General features: G+C 40.9%; 1 protein-coding gene across 3 annotated transcripts in view; it reads left to right on the top strand.

Annotated features, from left to right (window-relative positions):
• The window catches only part of LOC134525097 (potassium voltage-gated channel subfamily KQT member 1-like), a 516,763-nt gene that overhangs the window by 866 nt on the left and 488,876 nt on the right, over positions 1–27,021 (top strand). For all 3 annotated transcript variants that reach the window (XM_063355594.1, XM_063355583.1, XM_063355574.1), the window contains exon 2: positions 835–1,403. In XM_063355594.1, the coding sequence (XP_063211664.1) occupies positions 1,021–1,403 (383 nt within the window). In that variant the 5' untranslated portion in view covers positions 835–1,020. The remainder of the gene's footprint in view (positions 1–834; positions 1,404–27,021) is intronic.

The raw sequence follows: 27,021 nt of genomic DNA, 5'->3' as shown, positions 1-27,021 counted from the left end.
GTATTTTCATTTTACCTGATTATTTTAAATAAGGAAGCTTTTCATGGTAGTGTGTAAGAAATGAGGCAGTACAAAAAATGACACTTCAGAAAGCCAGCTGCACTCAGTCTTACAAAATTATTATTATTGCTGCTAAGTATCTGTGTATTAGCAGCGATTTAGGTCTGTACCATGAAATATATATTGATCTATAAGAGCCTTATTTTCAATTCTGTTTTCTCTAGGTACTTGCTTGAGAGTAGAAAAGTTAGCAGCAAACATTAAATGCTTTAGAAAAAGTCAAGAATCAGTCCTGAAGTCTTTGATCTTTTCCCTTTTAACAATATTAACCTCCCAGTGACAGTTATCATTAATGGCATCCTCCATTTTACACTTGAGAAAAATTGTTCCTGAGTACCATGGACTGCAAGATCAGATCCCATGAGCTGACTAAAAAAATTTATTCAAGTCTTAAAATATTTCTGGAACATTGGCACTCTAGATAAGATCTCTTGAGGCGTAGGTGTGGAAGTTCAAAACCTCAACCTAGTGTGTTTCAGGCAACAGCAAGTTTATAAATTGCAGGAGATTTTCACAGTTCCATCTCTAATCCGGAAACTTCAAGAACTGCTCAGCTTAAAATAATATTATAGGATCAGCTCTCAAGATAACTGCTACTGTACTAGTGTCGCACTATGCAAATAGTTTTAAGCTTCCTTCTTAATAAATGTAACTTTGAATCTTAATTTTCTTTATTCCTCCAGAAGTCATAGCCTTTTTCCTTTCCCAGCCTTCTGTTACTTCTGGTGTCTAGCATGTGTTGTTGGCTAATATGTTTTCCTGATTTAATTTCAGAGGCTGTGAGTGACAGCAGGTGACAGGCTGACAGCTCACACTCCTGTCACAGAGAAGCTCCGTGATAGCACCAGAAAGTCATCCTATCAGCTGCTGGAGAACACCATGGGCAGGGAAGATATACAATACCTTCTTTATAATTTTAAATATTGATCAGGTTTACTAATACCTGTGCATTGTTACAGAATGTCCTGCAGTAGTGGAGAAACTGTTGGGCACCCGATGCATAACCTCTGTGGACAGGTTCAAGGCACCACTTCCCAGCTTAGCAGTCTGAATGGAAATAGGAAATCTGCAGCGTTGCTGGAAGTCAGGGGGAATTTAAGCAGTATGCAGTATTCTTCCGTGGCGCTGGATCCCGATACCCCAGTGAACAATGGATCCGGGATTCCCCGCAACTCTGAGGAAGGCACAAAGGCTGCAGCCTTGACAGAAAGTGACATCCACAAGGCCTGTACAACAAAGTGTTTCCATAGCCGTTATTTAACTAAAACTAGCACGCAGGGAGATGTCTACAACTTCCTGGAGAGGCCCAGTGGATGGAAGTGTTTTATCTATCATTTTACTGTGTAAGTACCTATGTTTTCACATGATCTTTGGTGTAAGAAAAATCTGAAACTGTCCACTCAATCAGCCATAAATTATAGTACTTGAGCTCTCAGGCTGAAAACCTGTTGCATGGATAATCCCATTGAAAGCAATGGAAAAGCTGGTTTCTCAAAGGATCAGCTGCTGTATCCATTAACATTTCCAGAGGACGGCTTTTTATTCTTCACTTTATATTTGCCTTCAAAGATGTACCCTGTATATTTGATATTTCTGAGGGGAATTCCTATGCGCTTATGGTTTTTTTTATTGCTGCCTTAGCTGCTTCACATTGTTCTAGCTTCAGACACTGTTGTTTTTAGCATGAGATGCGGAAGTGTTAGCTTTTATCAGACAAGTCACATTTTTATAAGTCCATTTTGCTCATGCTGAAGTGCCAGAACAATTAATTTGTTGGAATAACATTTAATCATGACGTTACTAATTTGAATTAATTTACAGTTGTGAACACATAATGAGTACAAATTTAGCAAGAAGGTTTTCATTATACAGTGCATATAGTACATACAAGGAGGAAATTAAGACTTCCATTTACTCTTCTAAAACAGTGGTTAATATATTAATACAGCTGTTACTCTTTTCTTTTAGCTGCTTATAGTATCTGTCAAGTTCAGCAAGACTTCAGTTGCTATTTTGAATGCTTTTAACAGAATGATAATTTGTCAGCTGTAGAAAGGGTCCAATTGTGCTCTCACTGAGGCAAGAGGAAGTTTTACTGGCTATAGTGAATGCAAACTGAGCCAAAAGTCCTTGCTTTTATTGTAAAATTAGCATATGTCCTAAAGAAACGCAGAGTGTTGAAATTACTCTCTTTGTCTCAGCTGAACTTTTCTATGGCTTGACTGAATTTTGGAAAAACCATTATCAGTTACTGCAGTCAGGGACTGCCCAGAGAAATATATGGTAATTATAAGAACAAATCGTAATGCTTTTATTTGGCATAAAATAGACGGTCTTACTAATACTTGCATCCTTTCACCTCTCAAAATCATATATGGGTTTTTTAAAAGGATTTTTTGATTAATGAAATTTTGTCAAGTGAAAGGATAGGGCCTCTTTCAAAGACTATGCTTATAGTATATAATAATTCCTAAGGCTTAAACAGTTGTAATTTGTGTAGATTTAAATATGTGAATAGTCATGATTTAAGCCTATTTGAGGTTAGGATTTATTAATCTTGCTAAAATGCATTTGTTTCATCATCTGTGTTGCTTTTATCTGAAGGCTGGCCTTTAATATGTACTTATATTCTGCAATGGGTATTAAAATAATAATAAAAAAAATATCTACACACCCCCCACTAGAAAATTGGAGAAAATATTGGTATTATTAACAGAAAACTCTTATTTTTAACAGTACTAGGATTCCTAATGTAAATGAGAGAATATGTAAATTTACCTCTTCTAAAAGTTTTTTCTTTGAAATTTCTTGAAAGGAAACTTTTTAAACGTAGCTTTTAGACAGCATTTGTCTTAAGAATATATGTCCTAATAATTATCCCAATAACTACATGGCGTGTTCATTTATATAACAAGTTTATGTTTTGGAAAGAACATGCTATAGAACATTAAATATCATTAAATGTTGTTAAATTGATAAAGTGCTAATCTAAAATACAATTAATTTTAAAATGAGAACAATCTATAATTGATTTTTTTTAAAAAAGTTTCCCATGCTCTATCTGTGGTTTTGGGGTAATTTATGTAGAGTTCATCTGATGATGACTATTTTCATAACAAATCCAGTCTTCCAAGTATGTAGCTGATATTTGTGTAGCCGATATTTGTGTAGCCTGGAGGAGCTGGATGTGCAGCATCCCTTCATTGTCCTTTTGTCCTTCGTATGCCACAAAGATCACATAACTCATGTACAAACTTGTGGGAAGTTTCTATCCAAGAGGGACCGGATTCTGTTCTGATCTGGAGCCAGTTCTGCTAGAAAGAACCTAACAGACAAGTAGAGGGAACAGCAAGTGCTCCAGGAGATGACCTTCTCTTGCATTCTGGAATTAGCAAAATAACCTCATCTCGTGTGGCATTTGTTGCGTGCCTGATACTTCAAGTTTCTTTTAAGGGAGTAAACTCAGGCTTCTTAACTTCTTAAGGAACTTCATAATATATCTTAGAAACGTGAATTATTTTTGCCCAATTAAATCTGGAATTTGTGTTATTTTAGTGAATTTATTCCAGGCTAAAATTGTGGTTTCAAAACAAAATGCTTGAAGAGGTGAGTGGGTTTGCTTGAGAATTCTCCTTCCCAGTCCTGAAAAACCTTCTCACTTAGGTAATTTTCAGCTTCAGTGGAAGTACTGTGAAATACTTAACTCCCAAGAACGGGTTAGAGGACAAGCTAGAATGAGGTGATGGCTTGAGAAACAGCTGTGACATGCAATAGCCATACATTGATCCTAACCAACTGCTTCTTGTGGCCTCAAGGTACTTGATATCAATATATGTTAGAGTCCAGCTGTTTGCCACATGGTCCTCAGTCCAGAAAAAGAAGTGCGTGCCTGGTTTGAATTTGATTTCTAAACTCAGACATGCACTTGCTTAATTCATATCTGCATGTTAAGATATTACGGTATAATCCACATATTTTATCCTTTGAATGAAAAGTACAATATGTATTGGTGATGAGTTACGTATGGTGATGAGTTACGTATGGTAATGAAGTTACTTGGCAAATCCACACATTTAAATCATTTAATTGTAAGTGGAGCCTTACTCATTTGATGAGTTTACATTTCTGAAACATATATAGATTTAATTACAAGTAGGATGGCTCAATTATAGTCTAGAATAGTGTATTCATTTGGATAAAATATCATGTTCGCATACATGTGAACAGAGTGGGGAGGTGTAAAGCCAGATAGTTTTCCTGATAATAAGATTATTGACCCCCATTTAGATGCCAGATAGCAATGATCATAAATCAAAATCTGAATCCAAGGTGTGTGCTCAAAATGCTAGAACGTGGTTGTGGTGGAGAATGCTGCACTGCCAAGTCTTTGCGGGCCGCCTTGGTCATAGGCAAAGGGTGGAGGTGGTCCAGCTTTTCTGCCACATTTGTAGAGGCACAGACCCAGAAGTAGGAAGGTGCAACTCAAGCCTATTGAAAGAAAAGGATCGCTATATGTGCCCCCATGTGGACTCACGCATGTAAGTAGTGACTGATAAGAGAACAGTATGGTTTCACTTGTGTTCAGGGAGACCAGGTAACTGCTTGCTGTTGTACATTAATTTGTTTTGAGTGTCCGTGATAGAGGCCACCTTCTGTCAGCCTAAGGCTGTGTCTGCATTACAGTGGAGCCCTGTACTGCACAGCTCCATCGGCTCAGGTCCCAGCGAGAAAACAACTGAGTTTGCACAAATTTGCATTGAGGCTAACTGGCCATATATCTCAGCAAGCAAGGTGGATCCATAGTACTTTTTCCCCTCAGATACGCCCTGTTGTTTTTTTACTCACTGCAGTCCAACCACCTTGTCCTGTCTTTTCCATTTCTCTGGAACACCCAGCAACTTCTAATTTTTGTCTTTTCAGCTGATGTTGGCTGCGTAGCTGAATTTTTTAGTTAAAGGCCTGAAACTTGTAGGGAACCTGGGTGGGCAGCACTTGGACTGAGAAGTGATGAAGCAGAAAAAATGGCTACACTGAGTTTGGTGAAACAGGGACAGAGGAGAACCTGGGACCAAGAGACAGAAGGCTAGACTGTAGTGTCGTAGAAACTGAGACTGGTGCCAGTGATGCTGAAACTGGAGAAAAAGTGATACAAGAGCAGGCTAGCTCAAGAACAAAGAGAAGTAGACTTAAGCAGGAAGGACAAAGAAACAAGGACTAGCAGCTTTTGGAGACTAGAAGGATGGATAGGCACAAGGAGCTGGAACTGCGGGACAGCTGAAAATGGTCAAGAAGCTCAGAGAGCACCACTGGGAGGAAGAAGGGGTAGGAGATGACAGCTGGAAGCTAGGGGAAAGAGGGAGCGTGGAATTCATGACAGGAGAAGGAACCTTTCACCCATAGGCAACTGGTTTGAATCTCATCCAAGTTAATAGTAAAGAAGTAGTAATGACTGTGGGGAGATACAAAAGGAGCTGTTGGTCTCAGTCCAGTTCTTAGTGAACGGATGTCAGCATCACCGCTGGAGTTAGCACAGCTGGAAGGCTTGCTGGCAGTCATTAGAGAAACCACAGGCTGGTTGAAAAGGGAGGCAAGTCTAAGGCAAGAGGGAGGCCCATGAGAGGGCCTCTTAGATTGTGTTCTCAGACCTGCCACTTTCTTGTCGTGTAACACTGCGAAAGTTTGAGAACTTGCAGCTGTTCCAGGTTACTTTGTGCTGGTTTGGCCATTTGTTGAATAAGTGTTGGGCCTTGTTCTCATTTAAAAGTTAGACCAATCTTTACAGTCCATAACTTCCTGTGGGATGGGGTGAGCTGATCTAACAGCCCGTTGCTAACAGACCACCTCCAGCTCTGCTCCCCTTATCCACCTTATCCATTCAGCTTGCTCCTGCCAACTTTAGTTGTCCTTGGGTATCCTTGGATCACTGAGCCAGTTCAATTTAGCCCAGCAGGGAAAAGTGGATGGTCTTCTGTCAGGTTAGTAATACACATTCAGCATCTTGAAGTACTGTCCAGTGTTGTTCTCTTACTGCTCCTAGTGGATCATAATCACCTGTTAATTGTCATATAAAATTGTATGGAATAATTGCAAAGTAACACTGCAAATAATCTGGCAAGTACTGCAGACCACCTGGTTTGACTGCAAAACATTTCACAAATGCAGAGTTTGCCTAGCAACAAAGTCTGCTCTCCAGGCTCCCTTATAATTTATGGGGAAACAACTCCTCCAAATGGTGACTCAGAGAGAATAAGAGCTTTTGCTCTGAATCCTTCCTAGGGGATGCTGTCTGTCTCTCTGTGGACTGCATGGGAAAGATAAGGAGAATGTCCTCCTTAGAGTGTGGTTTCACAAGAGCTGTCATAATGGATTACCAGTACCAAAAGGGGAAGGTTCCCTCTCTCACCTTCCTGTTTTCTCTCCTGGCCACACGTTTCTCCTGCATAATGTGTGCTACTTCTGGCATTCGCTATAGCCCTCCTAAGCTAAGTCAACTCATTGTAATGGCAGAAATCTAGCCCAGCAAGAAAGTGAGTAGCTTTTGATACCTTAAGGAGTAAGGTGTCAAAAGCTGGAACCAGTAGTAGCCAGTTGGCCAAGACTGGAATGGGATGAGCGAGAGCTCTCCCTTTTGCCACCAGAGAACTGTGGTGATGGCTCAGTTGCGTATGAGAACATGCCCTAATTACCCACCCCCTCCTTCATACGGACTCCGACAGCTTCTTCATAGGGAGGCACACACACATACACGTTCCTGGCAACTTGTTGAAAACAACTCATCTAAGGAATTACTGTTGAGTAATTTAAAAGTGCATGATCCTTACAAAAATATGAACAATATCATTAATATCACTAACTTATAACTTTGGGAGGAAAGTACAGAAGATGAAGAACATGTTTGGAAAATGGGGGCTGGCCAGCTAAGGGTTTTTTCCTTTAGAAAAGATTCTACGTACAGAAGTCTATGTCACCATGAGTAATACAAAAAGAAGAGTTCAGATTATTGGGACAAATTAAAAATTGCAATTTTCTTTTATTGTTCCACTGCAAACTTTGCTTTCTCATTTTTTTTCACTTCCCTCAACTTCATGTAAGAAATGCTGTAGTCGTGTTCTGTTAATGCAATTGAAGAAATTAAGAGTAACCATTCTGGCTGATATTCCATTTTTGTTTGGCATACAGCTGCTGCTGATGCAAAGAACATTAAAAGGCAAAAATATAAGGTTCTAGTGGTTGCTTTTAATGACTGTGGGGCACTTGCCTGCATATCTTTTGGTTCTTTGACTGTAGCAGCTCTCAGTGAAACTAATATATATAGCAAGTAAGCTAGCATAGTGTTCTCCTGCTTCTGGTTTTGTCTGTAAATGGAGCCTATAGCCCATTATTTATAACTGTTTATCTCAAAGGGATCGTCAAATTCCCATTTCTATTCCTTCCCACAATTATCTCTAGAATGCAAGCAGATATTTTGCTTTTTCCAATGATGTGATTGTAATATGATCAACATGAGCAGCAAGTAAAGTTCAGAGTAATTATAAGCATATGACTGCTTTCGAGATTCTGGTTTTGACCTTGATGTCACAGCTTAGGTCTGGACATGATGTGCTTTCATAAGGGTAAGTTAGGGCTTTTTAAAATTGTTTTTGTTGGATTCAGGGTGTTCCTTGCCAGCATAACAATTACTTATTTGGACATTTTATACAGAAATTAAACTGATGAGTTTTACAATTTAGAACTGCAGTAGTTACTTTTCATCTATATACAAGCTACTAAGTTGATGTATTGTCTATGATGATAAACTTTGGGTACCAAAAGATGAGCAGTATTAAAGGGAAGAAATTCAAGAACTATTAGTTTTATTAAAGTGGAATGTCCTTTTTACTGCTGAGGCTTGCATGTTCAACTGGATAATATGATGGAACAGCTTAAGTTGCTAATGGAGGTGCACTAATATTAAACAGAATTATCTTTAGGATTTGGTGAACTCCCAAGATTGGGCTGTTCTAAAAATACATGGGGACAGTTATTAATTTTTAGCCTCTTTTCCTAAGGAAATGAGGTTTATGCAACCACACTGTCTGAGTGCGTCTGTCTGAAAGCGCCTTACCAACAACTTTTCAGCCAATTGGCAAGTTTCAGCTAATATTGACAGAGGATGAGACATGTCAGAGATATTAAGTTTCTTCACATTTTGTTAAAATAAGCATTTGGATAGAGGAGAGATAAATTAATAACCCCAAAGATGAAAACAATTCACTTTGAGCTCAATTAGATTGTTTGGCACCAAAGAGTCTTTTCAGGAGAAAGATGTTACGAAAGTTCCTAAGGAAGAACTTTCATCTGAGCATACTTCACTTTAGGCAAAGAATAACCTAACCACAGGGCCCAGAGCCACAGGCTACGTAAGTTTTATTTTCATTTTTTTGAAATTATTGATGACTTTTTCCATCATTTATGAAAGAAATTCAATCCATCTTATTCTAGAAGCTCAACTTTGTAATAGACTGTGCAATGAATATGCATTAATGTCCCCACAGGCTAATGTTGTTTCTATAGTGAAACCATTTGTTTCTATAGTGAAAACAAATACTGTAGTGTGGTGTTGATATGCTGCTATTGATGGAATTTGGTTATGCTTTTGTGGAAAAACCCTCTGTTCTTACAGAAACCAGCAAAATGAAAAGATGTTCCTTGATGTTAACATTACAATTGCTCATTAATTTGTGGTAAGAAATTCAAGAAGAAAAATGTTTCAGATGTCTTCATAATAACCAAGCTGGCATTAACTTCTTAGTGAATGTATTTGCACAGCATCGTTATATGCATTTATTCTTTCCCTTTTTTGATACTGAACCTAAGAAACAATAACTAATGTGAGCATTACAAAAGTTGGTGTTATTTTGTAAGTGGTGGTAGTAATTTCCTGTCCCTGTGGAGAAGAGTCATAGATCACATGCCTAAACCTACTGATATTTTTGTCTCACAGTCAAGGTCGATGATAAATGTATCAGAATCATAAACACTGATGGTGAAGTCATGATGATGAACTGTTTCTGTCAATGTTTAAAGAACTGATTAGGTCCCTTCTAGAAGGTCTTAGTGATACAGAATCAAAATGTAGGCTTGATTCCTGTGTCCAGGAAAGGAGAGGACATCCAGACATTCTGGTAACAAGACATATGGAGAGAAAAGCAAAAAAGACAAGCGCAGCAGGAGAGACGTTAGTGGAATATACGGGCACGGGGGCTTAAATCCTAGGAATGGCAGGGCGCTGAAAAAAGGTTTCTGTAAGATCAGAGCTTCCGGCGATTGGAATGGATGCATGAATGTAATTTGTCAGTTCTGGACTACTGCCAGCTAAACTTGGAGAAAAGGCAAAATCCAAATCTTAGTGCTCTTTAAAGAGCAACAAATATGTTAGGCTGTTAAATGCTTTTAAAATGTGAAGTACTTATTACTAATAAGAGCTGTGGTTGTTTTAAAAATAACAAATCTTTGGGCAGTTGATTCAGAAAGTTGGTTTGAAGTGGGAGATCTTTTTGTATGATGTGTGGCTCATGCTGTGATTTGAACAGCATTGGTATTTGCTGTTGATTCAAACTAGTTTGTGATAATATATACATATGCAGGTGAAAGGTCGCAAGAAAAATATTGAATAGTAGTGTGTATTTGTAAATTACTTTTTACATTTTCTAGGTCTTGTAGAAATATTAACTCGTTACTTCTGATTGGAGCCAGCTGGACAACTTCACGTTATGTGCAATTGGGCTATCAGGCATTTCTGGGTGCAACCTAGAAAGAGCTGAAGAAAAAGCTGAAAACAGATATCCTCAGTATGCCCATGTTATAGGTGGAATTTTCCTTTGGTTGAGCACCTCAGATCCCTGAAAATATTTTATTCTGAGGCAAAACAGAAAGTCAGATATGCCCAAACTGCCTGCCAGGCAGGCTGCCTGTTAGTAGAGTCCAAAGCTAAGCAAGCTTCCATTAAAACCTGTTTGGTCTCCTTCTCCAGTTCTGTTGAAATGAACACGTTCCCAGACTACTTTCTAATTTTAATATATTGGTATTTTCAATAGAAAAGTTGTTCCTTTACCAAAATTTCCAACCAACTTTAATTTATGTATGGTCACATATGTATAAGCACAAGACATTTCGACAAAACATCAAGCCTCAGGAGCCTGGAAACAGATCTATGAGAGAACTGAAGGACATCAGACCTTGCCTACAAAGGCACATGGACAACCTCCTCTTTATGAATTAGTCAGAAACTCCTTTGGACAATAAAAACATGAAAGCACCAGGAATGAGGTTTTCTTCAGACTAGAGGAATGTTTTATAGACGCACATTCAGCATAAGACAGTATATTCCCATTTAGAAGACAGTGAAGTGCTTCATGCACTCAGGAATGAGAATATTTTGCACTTTTATCGCATGAAATAATGGAAATGCTGTCCTTAATTTTCCTGCCACAAAATAACCACTTAAAATAAAAAGCAGCCCATGCCTCTGGAGCCCCTCAGAGAACTTTCTGTTGATGAAACTCATTTATTCTCCCTAACAACAGGCTGTCTTAAAGGTATTGATCTCTGTTGGACAGCTCTGTAGTCTATCATCAAGAAAAAAGCTGAAGCTCCAATGGGTGTAGTTGCACACGGATTTAGCCTCAATCCAAGCATCTCTCTTTCTTGTAATTTAACTCCAGCTGAAGCAACTGGATTTCTTCTGTCCTAGTGTGTTAGTAGAGCAGAACATTTTGGCTTCGCGTGTTGCTGGAGCAAACAGTAGATAGGATAAAAAAAAATTATGTAAGAAATTTTTTAAAAATATGTTTTGGATATAATTTGAACTAGAGACTTATATAAGCCATCTGTGATGAAGGGCTTTCATATAGTGAAGTCGGTCATAGCAGCTTATTTTTGATGAAGGAGCACAGCGGAGGAAAAACATATCTGGTTGTGTTAAAAACATCAGTGACCCATGATCAAGGCATGTAAATACTACAGATGTAGTCTTCAGGTTTCAGTAGCTTTTCTATAATTATTTTTGTTGATTTTCTTCTACTATAGTGCTTGCATTTTTCTAAAAATGTTTTCCTCTCTAAACACAAGTTTGCAGAGTCAATTAAGTTTGGCAAGACCAAAAGGCCACAAAGCTACTATTTTGTATTTGGTTGCCAAGGAGTATATCTCTGTCTACCAGTTTATAGGTTTGTCCCCTCCTCACCCATCCCTTTTTTGTTGTTCAAGAGATAACGTTCCTACAAGCATCTCGTATATCAACACTTCAAGTACGCTTATCTGCAGTAGATAAACACAAAAAACACATGCACAGATAGTCTTTGCTAGAAATGGCATTATTTGATGCAAAACTTAAAAGGAGGAATGATTAATACTTCTCCTTTGAGAGCTTTCATTAGGCTTGTCTTCCATGGAAAATGAGATTGTTATAGCACGACCTTGAAAGAGTTCACCCTCGATAAAGTACTTGACATCATTTTGCTCTCACTGTTGTAGCTAACCTACTAGTTCCAAGTGTTTGTAGGCTTCAGTAGAGCATGCTTATAGCCAATTAGTCTATTAAACAGAATTTGTCCCTAACAACAGAAACATGTTTACAGTTGCACTATCTACTCTCCAAAATGAAGCACTGTTTGGGAAAATTGGGACACAGAGAATCAATCATTTGTAATCTTTAACCCTACTTGATCAACTGTCCAATGCACCAGTGCTGCTTATTTAAATTTGTTAACGCATGAAACAGATTTAAGAATGATAGTTTAAAACTATTGATGAAAAAGCAGTTGTATTTTGTTGTATGCACGAGGCTTAAGGAATTTAGGAGAGATCAAGAAACACTGCAATTTAGTGTACATTAGCAAGACTTCTCTTGGGAAAACATAGCACTTCCATCTTCTGTTGGTGTGAACTGTGTTAAGTGAGAATCCAAAACCAAATGAGAAATTCTCAGATAATCCTCTTTCCTCTGATAAGTAAAACCTTTTTCTTTTTTTATTTTTCCTGTTCAAAGAGAGAGCAAGGAAAAGTCTGCAAATAGGTGCTGAGGGTGAGTTATTGTCTTCAGAAATGTAAAAAATTGAAGGAAAAGCAAGCCAGGTGTTTTGAGAGGAAATACTTCTCTTCTTAGCAACTATATGGTAGAAAAAGAAGACAGTATTTGCTGAAGTAATAGCTCAGACAATGGCTTGACATCCTCAGGAACCACAGAAAGACTCAAATAGGACTACAAAATACTGAAAAGCAGCTCCTCAGTTATTTTAAGATAGGAAAGAGTAGACAGCTCTACTAGTTGGTAATTATTTATGCCTTCTTATTAGCCCCTTCCCTTTAGGAACTGAACAACAACCACCAAGTGAGGTTGTTCTCTGTTGATGTAAATAACTACTTGCAAGCAAGTAAACAATCACAAGCTGTTTTCAGTCCCTTGCAGCACAGAGAACTGCCCATTGCAGGAGAGGGTATGGGTAGCAGGCAACCAGAGAAAGCCAAACTGGCAGCTGGTGGGGAAATTGCCACATGACAAGCTTTAGGTACTTTCATCCCAAGCCAACAATATTGAACTCACACCCATCCACTTATCCTTCCTCTAAGTATCCCAGAAATCTAATCAGAAATATTTAGGGAGAACCCTGGTCCTGGTAGTCACTTGATGACAAGTTAACTCTGGTAGACTTTGCTATTGCATTTTGAGGAGCAGTTTGTTTCTCAGACCAAAACATGAAATGAGACTTAAAGAAAAACCAGTGGTATTAGCAGTGAGTCTTGCTAAAGGTTTGTATGTGGTACCACATATTAAACTACTGTCCTGCTCTTTATAGGGGATTTGGCGCTCACCCAAGATTTTTTTCTGCAGTATGTTTGAAAAGGTCATTGGTTAGAGCTATGTTTAGCATCCCAGAGGCTGTTAGGAGCAATCCACAGGGAGATTTCCTGATTGTCTAAGAGGCAACAGAATTGTAGCTTGATGAATTCTGCAGATCAGTTGGCATTTAATTAAGCCATTTATCTTTATAGTTAGACTTTTCAAAACTGACCTGCATTCTGGTGCATAGCTCAGTGACAGAGATAGTAACCTTAATAAAATATGAAGGGAGTATGTGCTGACTGCTGGTTTAAAGAAATCAGAGTGAGAAGTAAATGCTGATCCACTGTATTAGAGAAAAAGGTGCAAAAGGATTATTTGTTTCTGTGGGAATGGATTTACTTGGGGAGCAGGGAGGACTTGACCTTTGTTTCCGCTACTTGTCTCCAGCACTTTTGTCAAAACACAGATACCACTTGCTCACCCATCTTAACCCCATGGCTTCTTTCCAACAGACTGTGATGTGCACTAAGAGTATAAACAGCTCCAACGCTGTGGCAGGGGTGTGGCCAGCAATGGCTAAAACCCGTCTCTGCTGCAATAAACCATGGGTCCTGAATGGCACGTCAGTGGTCTCAGTTTCAGCTCTTTCTGCTTCCCCCTCTAGAAACCACATAGCCAGTGAGAGGGGAGAGCAGTCCCAGCTGCTTCATGCTGAGGTTGTGCCCACCCATGAACCTGTGTTGAGTGAAAGGGAAATTATATACTGTAAGATCACTGCCTGGAGCAGCACCATTTTGGGGTTTGTATATGGTTTTATATCTACCTTAAAATGCTCCTGTTGCTTTTGCCATCTTCAGTCTATCTGACTCCGGCTGATAATACCAGAAACTATCCCTTATCTGTTTCAAGTTCAATGTTGAACACTTCAAATAAAGAATGGGAAGATCCACTTCATATTGGTTGTGAGGAGTAGTAATTAGGTACTTGCCATTTCCGCTCACTTCAGCAGGCTTTTCTGTCCTCGTGGAGATGACAGGCTGCAGCAGCCCACAGACTGTACAGCCTCAGGTCTAGGTCCTCTGTTTGGGATTACTTGGAAAAAAGGAAGAACAGATGTGTTGGAAATGTAAAGCGTCTCCAGTGGGGGAGGTTTCCAGCAATTTGGGGTGTTGTGATCAAAAACGAGCTCTTAGTATTGGGAAGGCCTTGGTCTGAGGCACCTCTTGCACTCAGAGGAACCTGTCCTCTGGGACTCAAAACTGCGTGGTGTAAGACTGTCACAGAGCTTGGAGGAAGCTGACAGAAAATTATCTTGTTAAGTGCATACCTGAGCAGTAGAACTGAGAGTCTTGGTTTATTCACTACTTTCAGCTGAAAGATAGTACTGGAAAGGCAGAGCTTTTTACTGAGATTATACACACTAGAAAGAAATATTTGTTTCTGTATTCTGGATCTTCAATATAATAACTAATGATGCGTATGCTCATTGAACATTTTCTTTCATGTTATTCATATAAAGGATGAAATGTAGAAAGTCTTGAACGGTGTTTCCCAGTGACACTTGGAGTGTAAGGGACAGTAAAATATAGTTTTTGTTAACACAAAGTGGTTTGTTCCGCCTACAAAGGACTATGGAACACAACGGCAAAAATGGCACCCTTGCTGAAACTTTTAATTTCCATACAATTAGGGATTATTTTTGTATGGTTCTGTGGGGTAGCACAGGGAACACAGAGTGCAAGACATGTGCTGGTCAGGTGGCGGTAGGGAAGATACAGAGCAGGATGCAGCTGCAGGCAGATAGGAGCAGAAGATGTGGAAGGAGATGCTAGGTGTAAAGAGAAACTTGAGAGCAGAAACGCTGCTGTTGGACTGCAGGTTTCCTGAGATTCTCCTTGAGGACTTGTTGCTCCAGGACACGACAGCATACATGCACTCACTTGAAACCAGTTAGACCAGATACTGCTACCACAGCAGACCAGAAAGCACACCTAGCATTTTAGGCAGCTAACCTGTGCTGAAATAGTCTGCCAACAGCCGTTCCCAGGCTAACCAGTTCAAAGCTAGCTCGGGTTCACCTGTTTCAGCTCCAGTAACATCTGTCTAGACATGCCCATGTCAGTGTACCAAAAGGCTGACCAGAGAAAACAGAGTATGTTGATGCACTCAGAGCCCTGAGAGCAACCCTCTTCCTATCAAAGTGTGTCCCTGGACTTTGCAAAGGTCTGATTTTGGAGGGGGACTTGTAAAAAGACTTTGTTTTAGCTTCATGCACATTGTCCACCATTTCCCAAGAATGTTAATCTGATCCATAGCTCTAACAGTTGATGAGGTACTGAAACTTTCCACAAAGTGGTCAAGTGTCATGGGTTTGGCCAAATTGGCCAATGGCGGGCAACAGATGTTCTTCCCCCTACCTCTCGCACACTGAGAGGAGGAGGAGAGATAGAGATTTACGAGTTTAGGAGAAACTAAGCTACTTTAATGAAAAGATATCAAAATATGTTAGTATTGGCAATAGTGAATTTAATAGTTTAGGAGAAATGACCATTTATGGTTATAACAGAAATTAAAGTGAGCTGCAGGTGTTACCTGCAAAGCAGGTTCCTGTTGTCTCCTGTTTGGCATCTAAAATGGTGTCCAGAATTCACTGTCTAAAAGTCAGGCATTTTAGTTGCAAAACTGTGGAAATGAGATGAGAAAACACACCATGAACAGAAAAGAATCTTTATCATCAGAACAAGACAACAGAACCACGAGAAAATAAATGCGCAAAACCCAATCGACCGCTTGAGGCACTCAGAGATTTTATTTTGCCATGGCCATTTTACACATTAGCTTCCCCCCTCATCATAGCCCTTTGCCAGAGTTTGTGGAGTTACTCTCCCTTCATATAGAGGAAAATATAGCATTCCAGACCTTTGACCAAGCGTATATTGCATGCATCAAATAGCACTTCCGAATGGAAATTCTTGTATATAGGAAGAACATCTTGAACAGGTTACAAAGATTAAAACTGGCATATCTCTTCTTTTCCTTTTTGCCTTTTTTCTCATCATAATGAACAAACTGAGATCTGAGCAGTCCCCAGCTGCTTTCTTCAGTCTGAGCCCCACTCTTAATTTCTTAAGAATCTTAAAGCGGGCTTGATTTCTAACATATTTGTTTGTCTCACACTCCCCAAAATATTCTCATTTTGAATGATAGTCACATGCTAGCAGTCATTCAGTACTGGCAAAACTGGGTCAGATCATGGGATTTGTGCTTTCTCTCACTAATACATCAGGAAGCAAAATGATCTTTAGCAGTCTGGGTGATCTGCTGGTAATATGTCCCCTAATTCTGCTCAAGAGGTAGATGTGCTGCAGTCACTAAGTTAGGTTTTGCGTGTGAAGGAGAGCACATTCCTGCTGTGGGCTACAACCTATTTTTGAAATGCCTGAATCCAGTGGTAGATAAAGCAGCAGGATTTTTATAAAGGCTTTCATAAGATTATTGTGTAATTTTGATAACCTTTTTATTTGTAGGAATTTTCTCTCCTGTGTGTGCATATTGATTTCTATTTTTTTTTTTTATTAGAAAAGGTTGCATATACTCCTCAGATGGTTTTTTTTTTTATTAAATACTAAATCCTTAGGTACCAGTACAGTTGATAGAGTCAACAGTTGAAACAGCTGTTCAGCAAGGAAAACCTTAGACTAACCTACACCATGGTAAAATCACAGCTGTGAAAAATGATTTGTATGTTCTGGTATCTAATAGTACAGATCCTACCAGGCAACCTAGGGAGAGGCTCCTCATTAATCCAAGAGATATTTTGGAACTGGGAGGACATGATCAACCCCAAGTCTTGCCTTGACTTTTGTAGCATTTTTTTGTTACTCACTTAGGAAAACTCAATTCATAGAATCATAGAATGGTTACAGTGGGAAGGGACCTTAAATATCACCTAGTTCCAACCCCCCTGCCATGGGCAGGGACACCTCCCACTAGACGAGGCTGCTCAAAGCCCCATCCAGCCTGGCCTTGAACACTTCCAGGGATGGGGCATCCACAGCTTCCCTGGGCAACCTGTTCCAGTGCCTCACCACCCTCACAGTAAAGAATTTCTTCCTCATATCTAATGTAAGTCAATGATCTTTCAGTTTAAAACCATTACCCCTTGTCCTATCACTACACTCCCTGATAAAGAGTCCCTCCACATCCCCTTTACACCGTTGGGGTAATAAATAGCAGCTGCAGCCTAAAAGAGCAGGTGGGCATTCCGTAAACACAGTTTCATATCTCACTGAAAGGCTTCAGTATAAGACAGTGGATTTAAAAACAATTCTGCAAAAGTGCCCATTTCAGTGCAATTTGAAAGCTTCACATGGAAGTGGTAACATAATGTTACAGTGCTGTGGCAGTGTGTCCCTGTGTCCTTTTCCCCACCCCCCCCAACCCCGCTTAAGCCATAACCACCAGTAAGGGTCGTGATGGCTGCGGGACTTTGGGGGATGGATGCCAGCATGGTAGCTGAAGGCTATTTGGTACAGGGACCCAGATCTCTTGCTGGTATGCAAATATAGGTCAATCATCTTACTTTATAAGTAGTGGAGAGCCCAGGGCCTGTTGAGCTCTCCTGCACGGCAGCGGGCTCCACACCAGGATCTCCCCTTGAGTAGGAGCACCTCTCAAGGTTACTCCTCGAGACTGAGAGATTCCTTGCCACAACAGATCCTCAGTAAGTGACTAATAGCATGCTAAACTCTGAAGCTTCACTAAGATTATATCTTAGATTGATTGTGCACATATAATCCTTTAGACATAAACCATTGACTAAATCTGGGACTAGGATTGGATCCAAGCACACCTAGACTCCTCTCTGAGAAGGGGTTTAGAAAGCAAGGGGGTTCATTCTGAACCTTGACTCAATGCAAGGGTCTCCCTGGCAGTTTTGTCTGACCCTGTCCTCTGTGCAGTAAATAGTACCTGAGTGTACCTTGCCATCGAATCTTGTTAAACCACTGTTGCATTTACCATTGAACTTTATTAACTCACTGTTTTATATCAATAAAGTATATTGCCGCTTCTCTCTTACGACTGAAGAGCATCGCTCCATCTGCGAGAAGTGCAGAAAGGAGATCAGTAAGATCAGTTAGTTGTCCCCTGCCTGGCCAGGGAAGCTTGGATGCTGGCGGTTCCCCAAGGACTGGAGACTGGGAGTGTGGGGGGCTCCCCAGCGCCAGCTGGGCAGGACCTTGCATCCAGACCCCATCACACCACATGAGCTAGGGATCAGGGAAAGACAGGGGGCAGCCAGGGCAGTGCCTGGATGCATTGGTCATCTCCCTGGGGACTGGGACGGACTGAGGTCAGGCCCTGACAAGGCCCTGACAATTGTCTGGGTAATTATAAGCAGTTTTAATGTCTATTAACGCGTTTATTCTCCCCATCTAAATTGCCTATCTGGAAAATAAATATGGGCTTCCCATAGGATAAAAGGGAAAAATCATTAAGATTGTTTTAGGATTTAGGACACTGGCTGATTTTATCTTTCAGCCAAGGTGGGATACGTAAGAAGAGAACTTTGTTTTTATAAAACACAGCTTTCTCTGGTGGCAAACTACTTGCAAGAATGCTGCCGTTGCAGTTTGCTGCTGAGCTGTGCAACAAACTGATACCTGCTCTCCCCTCCTACAGCACGTGTCCCTAATTCCATACAAATTATTGTATAGTGTTCTTTTCTAAACCTGTTGTCTCTGTGCTACATCTTTGCTGTGGTTAGAGATTACTGGAATAACATCTTTACTACCAGTTCATGGCATGCTGGTTGACTAGATGAACTGCTTTTGAAATAAGCTTTCTTTGGGTGTTTTTGTTTTGTTTTGGTTTGGTTTGGTTTTTTTTTTTTGTTGCTGTTCTTGCTATTGGTAATTGTAGATTTCCTTACTCACTGATTAATCTGTGGTTATCTTTGACTTTGTCCTCACTGCAACTTAGTCTGTGCCCACCTCATGTGAGCTGCCCTCATGCTTATGGTTCATTCGCTTCTGTCAATGCTTAGCATGGCTTTTTATCACTGGGACCAAGAAACCACCGATTTCCCCATCATGATGTTAGTTGCTAAAGTCTCCTGGTGCTTTCTGGCATTCAGGCTGAATATCAGGCATTCTGACATTACCTAGCTGTTTCTGTGCCAGGCTTGTCATTCTTCCAGGTTCCAATAAACAGGCTGTAATAATTTCTCATTTTTTGGAATCAGGGTCAAGAGTCTCAAGGCCATTCATCCCTACTTTGAGCTGTCTCAGAATAGCACAGTATGGTACTCTGGTACTGCTTAGAGCTGATACTGTCCTTGCCTGCCTTGCTCTGAATGCCGGTCTCAGGTGTGTCTTCACCAATAGCTTTAACTTTCATGTGCTGCGTGGGTATCATTGTGTTGTGTCATGCAGTTGGCAGAAGTGACAAACATGGTCACTAGATGTGGGCACTTCAGCGCTTGAAGTTGTTAATAGTGTAGCGTAGAAAGAGAAAAACTTTCTGCTTGATATTACCAGGAGGGTTCCAATCTGGATTTGGCAAAGGAGATTATTGAAACTGGAGTATATCCAGGCACTCTGAAGCAAACCCTTCCCCTCTTACAAAAAGCAAGTCTTAAATCTTTTATGAGCAAAAGTGATCAGCAGTAATTCTACATTTCAAATAAATGCATTTTATATGAGGACATGATATATCCGTAGAATATCCAGCCTATCCTGTGCTAGTAAAATGATGCCTTTGTTATTCACTGGGAAGGAGTGACACTCACTGGCCAGAATACATAGTGCCATAAATTAACTGAATTTAAGGGGTCCTATGAATGGTTTTAATGTGTGTATTGGAAATGGAAAACAGGGGAGAGGGGGAGAGACAGGGAGAGAGTCTCAACAAATAAATACAGGAGGGAAGCAACAATTAGGTGGAAATTACACAACTTGCAGGCTGTATTAGCAGTCTTTGGATAGTTATAGTTCCCTTAGTAAATAAATGGCACCGATTGTTCCTCCCTCATACATCCTTATGCACATACACGTTTGCTCTGTGTATCACCTTTTTCTCACTTTATCCCTTTTTTTTGAGGTTTACAAATCTGGTTACTTTTTCTGAGGCCTAATAGGAGATGTGGTTGAAGATGTAGTGATAATACCTGCAGGGTACATAAGAATATCCAGTTCTTCTCTTTGCATAACTTAGAATGGAAAAGAAGAAAAGGTGTAAAGTGCACTGTCATCCTCAGTAACTTGATAGACAATACTTAGAATGTGAATTACCCCTGGCTTTTTATTTATTGCTAGTGATGACAGTAAAAGAAGGCAAAGGGATTTTGAAAGGAAGTAACAGAAATGGCAGGGATCTGGAAGAAAGTAAAGGGCTGTACTCAGAGGACGCTTTCCGTATCTTTATACATGCATTTTGCCTAGAAATAAGATCTGTAACAATGGTAGGAGTGGAACAGCAGTCTCATAAGGAAGATGAGAACAAACAGACTGACTAGTTCCAAGAAGTGTTTGGTAAGTGTATGCTTGAGTGGTTTACGTGGTTATCTGTGGTTATTTCGGGGACGAGCCAAATTCCTGTGTTCCCGTGACTATTGACTGGACGATGGTCTGTGCTTTAAGAGATCCAAGTTCTATAGGCTTTTGACACTGTACTTATGGACAAGCCTGTTCACCTCTTTGTGTCTTTCTCCATTTATCCATCACTGGGATTGCTAATTGGAAGCAAAAGCTGTCAGGATGAAGAAACAGCCTGGTGGAGCACAGCATCTGATGGAGTGGGGTACTCAGTGCCAGTGAATGCTTCTGTGTGCTAAAGTACTCCTATCATATTAAATGTAATAAGAAAAGGAGAATCCTATAACCCTGTGTACCTTAATTTTATCTCTGTATTTTCGTTACATGGAAAGCAGTTCTGCTGTGTTTAGGAAAGGCTAAAGATTTGCATATCCCCATGCCTACACTCTTTTACTATTGTGAACTCCTTATCAGCTCGCTCTTTTCCATTTGACAAAGGCTGGCGTGGGTTTCAGAGTCTCTTGTTCTCAACACTTTGCTCTGGCTTTCTTTTTTGAGAGTGTCACTCTCCAGCAATAATGCCTACAGGAAGAAAGTGGGACTTTTGCCCCCTCTGCTGGCTGGTTTATCTTTGATCAGTGTAGTAGCTCATTAAAGCAGCATATCAGTTTTATTATGACTTGGACAGGTCTCTCTACCCCCTATAACGTTTTCGTATTCAGAGAGATAAACATTTGGGGCTGGAAATAAAACTGCTGAATAATATGCTCACAACATATGTATGTTGAAGTGAAAGAAGTAGAAGGATTGGGTGATGGTCATGAGACGATGGCTAAGATCTGTCCTGTGCTAAAAGCACTGATAGCCCTTACTAAGATGTGTTATCTAGATCTCTGTTCACTTTCACTTTTTTTTTTTTCCTAAAGGCATTTCAGCCCCAGGTATTTGCCAATAATGAAGAACTAGAAATCATTAAGATGCCCACCACAAACACATTTTTCTTTGTTAATACCATCAAAAATGGTGAAACAGCTTCCTGAATATAAGAGACTCAGGGAAATCAAATTTTGATTTTCAGTAAGCATGATAAACATGTTGCCTATTTGGCTCCTTCTCTCCTTTACTCCTGTTAGCACAGGTTTGGCTTGGTCTCTTACACGGTGCTGCTGAATCTTATGCCTTTACCAGCTGGCCCTCAGCTAAGACGTATCCAATGTGCAAGGGCTGCTTTCCTTGGGACTCTTCCTGTGGACCATTTTCCATGCCAGAGAGAAAGGCTTCTCCCGCATCATGGGAAGTGCTGCTGGCCTTCCCGTGCAGGCCATGTGTTCCAGGCATGGCCCCATCCTGGGGACCTCTGCCAGAGTCGATCCCTGGTGTCCCTGCCTGTAGGCACTGGGGAGCTCAAACTAGGTCCCAGCCGTCCCAGCACAGCCCCATTAGTGCCGAGCAGAGGAGAGGGCTCACTTCCCTCAACCTGCTGGCCATGCTCGAATGCCTTGGGAAATGTGAAACATTAAATATAAATGTGCTAACTTAGCTGCTTGATATTGTTGAACCAAAGACTCATTCATATTCTACAGTTTGCAAAAGTGTATGGTTTTGCTTCATGTAATGACTGATTCTCCAATTTTATTAAAAAGGGTCATATGCTGAATTTGGACTCTGTGTTGGTTTCAGGAAACAACTACATAAAAAAGATGCAGATTTTATCTTTTTCTTTTTCTTTTTTTTTTTTTTACCTAACCTTTCTGGTAAGAGACTTTTTTGCTTCACTTTCTCTTGCATCATGCTTTCCCTTTGACTTTAGATATTAAAGTTCCTATTCTGCTAATTCTCAACTCCCTTTTTCTTCTGAGCTTACAAAGTGTACTGTATTAATTGTGTGGCTTTCTTAATGTGTTCTGCTGCGAGTCTAGAGAAGAGTAAGTGAAAAATCCTGGTATTTATAGAGATGAAAGAGGGAGTTTCAACACCATACAGTAGAGCGCAGCACTGAAAATTCTGGGTGAATGACAGCTGACTTAGTGTATCTATATGTGGAAGTGTTAGACACCATACGCAGGGAATAGTTTGGGACTAAAAAGTAGTATAGCCCAATTAACAGAGCATTGCACCAGATCAAATCATAAAATATTCCCTAAAAGCTAATAATTAGTTCAGATATTGAGCTGTGTTAACACAATTATGTTTCATTTATGCTATATGAAAAGCCTGAACACGGATGGTTCCACTACAGTGCTGGTGTAGTTGGTATCGTCTTGAAAGTTTCTTCAGTAATCTCCAGTATGGGAAAGTCCAGTGACTTCCACCAGCATAGCTTTACCGTATTATTTAGAATTTGCATTGTGCCTCTCTGACTGGAGTTCAAATAAATAAATCCTAGACTGCAATTAATATTCCTCCAGCTTCGCAGTTACAAACACTTGATAATAGCACACTTTTGTTTGCTACTATTTTAGAAATTCTGTCTTTGTATCCCATATCTCTTCTATCTTTTAATTTGAATTGCAATTACACTCATACATGAATTACAACTACATTACAAATAAGCCTTTTAGAGCCCCTCAAAGTACACAAGGACAGAAATTTTTCAAAAACTTACTTGTGTACTTCCATATTAATCAGGTTATACCATTTAAGTGCAAGAATGCACAACAGCTGATATCAAATGGAGCAGTTACCTAACCAGCTATCAGATACTGTTCACCTGCCCTCAGCTCAAAAGGAACTAGAAATGGGTGCTGACAAAAAACCCCGTATATGTTGATTAGGAACTTGGATAATCCATGTTAAAGGTCAGTCTTAATAGCATGGATCAGGATAGGTAGATACTGAATAAATGCACATTTGATTCAGAGACAGTTGTACGTGTCGAGATCTAACTACTACTTAAGAAATTTGGTTATTAATGGTGGCCCAGATCTTCTCAAATCTCTACTTGTGGATAATAGTGACAGAGCTCTTCCAGAGCCATACGAGTGGAAGCAGGAATTTTTTTATATCCTCAAATCCCATTTTAGGCTTGAACAAAGTCAGCTGTTGTCTGTGTGGCAGCTGAAAAACAACTGTCTCTCTTTGTCTGTCTTAGCATATACATGCAGTTGACTTGCAGCATGTGAAAGACCCGACCAAGCGTGCCAGTTATGTGAATGAGAATTGTTTTCAGTGTTGATTATCCTCTGTTCAGTGTTCCTGGGGATCCTGAGGCAGTCTAAAAATCTGAAGCATTCCTACAAGAGAAAAGGGAAAGCTGAAGGGCCCTTGTGTGCCCGTAGATATCCTCATTCTCCTGTTTCCCCTGGTTCTAGTCGTGGTTTGAATGTGCTGCATAAAGAATATCGGCTCTGTCTGCCCTCCATCTGAGGCAAACATGTATTCTGGGTCTTTCCGTACCCAAGTAGTTCTTTGCAAGTGCTAAACTTGATTCTATGTTGTAGGTAGCTTTGTCTCCAGTCTTCCACCATTCCCTGTCTGTTGGACAGACCTTGGACCTATGTTACAGTCATGTCCCTTGCTGTTCTTGCCTGGGCTTCTGGAATGGATGCTGGGCCTGCCTCCCTGTTGTCCCTAAATGAGGGTTTTTCACACGGTGTGCAAGAGCCAACCAATACACTGAGTTGAGATATTTGGTTTTATTTCAGTTCGGCAGAACTGGGTGCCGGGCATTTAACAAGAGCTAGTGCACCTCACGTTTCAAACTGCCCAATGTTTATAATGATGAAATACAGCCGATTGGTCAATAATGATTCATTCACCACTCGTAACTATACATATGCACCTAAGATCATGTTTAAAACATTTAGGGAGGTTACCTGATTAGCATGCTCATTATTCACAAAGGGGTGTGTATTTTAGCATTGTAATTACCCAAGGTTAGTTTGGGATACACTCTTGGCTCGAATTTGGTCCAGAAGTTATATTTTGCTATCTTATGTCTAAGTCAGCAACTGCAAAAGAACACGTAAGACACATCATTGTTTCATTTCACATCCTGTTCAAGGTCAGGTAGGTTCCTTGATGCCTCAACCACGTCCCACATGAAACTTCTTGATAAACTTTTAACTTTGTTTTACAGCCGTCATCCCTACCTCCCCTTGTACGAGAAATCACCGAAAGGCTGGTGGAGCCGATGGCTCTCACCACCGCTGCCCTCCTTAGGCATTGCGCATCTGCCTCCTGGTGACTTGGGGGATGGCCTTGCCTGTGCCGTTGTCACCCTTGGTGCCTGACCTCTTTAATGGAATCGCCTCACTCTCACTGCTCCCTCTGTGTATGTACACACATACAAATACACATACTCTTTACTCTGTGTGTGTGTATATATATATATATATATAAAGTGCATGTGTGAGTAAATAAGTAACGTATTATGCCTATTTGTATACTCCTTTATGTCTATATTTATACGTGTATTTATTTTCTGTATTCTATATTCCATATTATATATTCTTGTATTGGGTTTTGGTGCCCCGGCATTGGCAGTGGGGGCTGTGGGGGGCGGCCCCTGTGAGGAGCGGCCGCGGCCGCTCTCTGCCGGACACAACCGGTTCCAGCCGGCTCCAACCGACCCGCCGCGGGGCACGGCCCAGCCCCTCCGCCACGGGTGGGGTGCCTCGGGGAAAACACGTTAAGGGAAGGCCAAAAACACAGCATAGGCTGTGAGGGGAGAGGGGAAAGAAAAATAAAAATAACATGAGAAACATCCCTGGGAGCATGGAGGTGAGAGGAGCAGCAGGAGGGGGAGGAGGTGCTCCAGGCAGCCGAGCAGAGGTGCCCCTGCAGCCCCTGGAGAGCCCAGGCTGGAGCAGGTTTATCCTGAAGGACTGCAGCCCGTGGAAGGGCCCATGATAGAGCATCGGAAGAAGTGTGAGTAGAAGGAAGGAGGGGCAGAGACAGTGTTACAGACTGACCGCAACCCCACATTCCCCATCCCCCCTGTGTGGCTTGGGCTGCGTGTGAGGGAGGGAGGTAGAAGAGCTGGGAATCACAGAATCATAATATAGAATGGTTCGGGTTGGAAGGGACCTTAAAGATCATCTAGTTCCAACCCCCCTGCCATGGGCAGGGACACCTCCCACTAGACCAGGCTGCTCAAAGGGCCATCCAGCCTGGCCTTGAACAAAGGAATATAGCCTGGGAAAGGACGCTGGGGGGGGAGATGATTTAGTTTTCTTTGTTTCTCCCTATCCAAGTCTATTTTAACTGGCAATAATTTAAGTTAATTTTTCCCAAGTTATATCTGTTTTGCCCATGACAGTAATTGGCAAGCGGTTTCCCTGTCTTTATCTTGACCCACGAACCTTTTCATCTAATTTTCTCCCCTTGTCCTGATGAGGAGGGGGAGTGAGAGAGCGGCTTGAGTGGGCATCTGGCAGCCAGACAGGGTCAACCCACAACAATTCTATAGTCTATATAGTCTTTATATTATATATCTATTTCTATGTGTAGAAACCTATGTATATACAAAAATGTGTGTGTGTGTATATATATATATATGTATTTATATGAGCACTTCCTGGTCCAAATGAAATGAGCAGCCCAGTCAGAGGGTGGTCTGAGATCATGTGGGTATGACAGTTTCAAAAAAATGGCAGCCATCCAATCACAGAGAAGTATGAAAACATGTGGGGCATGACATAAAAAAACATGCGTCTTCACATATATCATGGACAGGAGCATCCCTCTCTGATGCCTTTCTCATGTAGACAGGAAGAGGCAGCTGGTCCTATCAGGCTGTCACAGGGCAGCCTGTGAACAAGTGGTGTGTGATGTTTTCTCAAAAAATGGCAACTCCTGAGGGCAGAAAGAGGTGAAGGGAACAGATGAGGTGACTGGAAGATGTACAGGGCTTTGGGGCAAGTGGGACACATAGTGGGCACTAGGGGCAAGGCTTCCACCACCATTAGTGTGGTGGCACCTGTCCCCGGTCATGCCGGGTAGGGGTTGTCCTCACGCTGCTTTTGCCCTGTGTCAAGGTCCCTCTGATCTGTCACCTCTGTGCTGTACCCTGGGGTCCCATCTGTGTGCACTATCCCAGGTGTAGTCTGGCAAAAGGGAACCATCACTACCCTTCACATGCTGGCAGGGCTACAGGGGATGCAGCCCAAGATATGGGCAGTCTTCATCCAGTGTGGGTTTGAGCCTGCCCCATACCATGTGCAGGAGCTGACATTTGTTTATGTTGAGTTTTATGAGATTCCTGTTGGCTTGTTCCTTTGCCTGTCCCAGCATGTCTAACCAGTGGCTCTGCCCTCAGGCTTATTGACTGAACCCCTAGTTTGGTGTCACATGTGGATTTGATGAGATGCATTTCTTCTCCCCTTCTGGAACACTGATGAATATGTTGACCAGGGCAAGTCCCTGGTTAGACTCCTAAGGAATTCTTCTTGTCACTGGTCTCTAGGTTGAACATGAATTTTTGCCCTTCCTGATAAGCTCTTCCTACTATATTTTTCATGTAAAAGTCATCAAAAGCACACTAAGCATAGTTAGTGTGTTTATATCTGTTTTCTGAAATCTCAACATTTTAATAGTAGAGCCACCGGGGCTGTTAGTCTGTCATTTGTTTTGAAGTTCTTGGACTAGCCTTGTCAGTAGTGT

The sequence above is a fragment of the Chroicocephalus ridibundus genome, chromosome 1 (assembly GCF_963924245.1).
Source record: "Chroicocephalus ridibundus chromosome 1, bChrRid1.1, whole genome shotgun sequence".
NCBI classification, from domain to species: domain Eukaryota; kingdom Metazoa; phylum Chordata; class Aves; order Charadriiformes; family Laridae; genus Chroicocephalus; species Chroicocephalus ridibundus.
The sequence above is the reverse complement of the archived record's forward strand: the minus strand, read 5'-3'. Positions and strand labels throughout refer to the sequence as shown.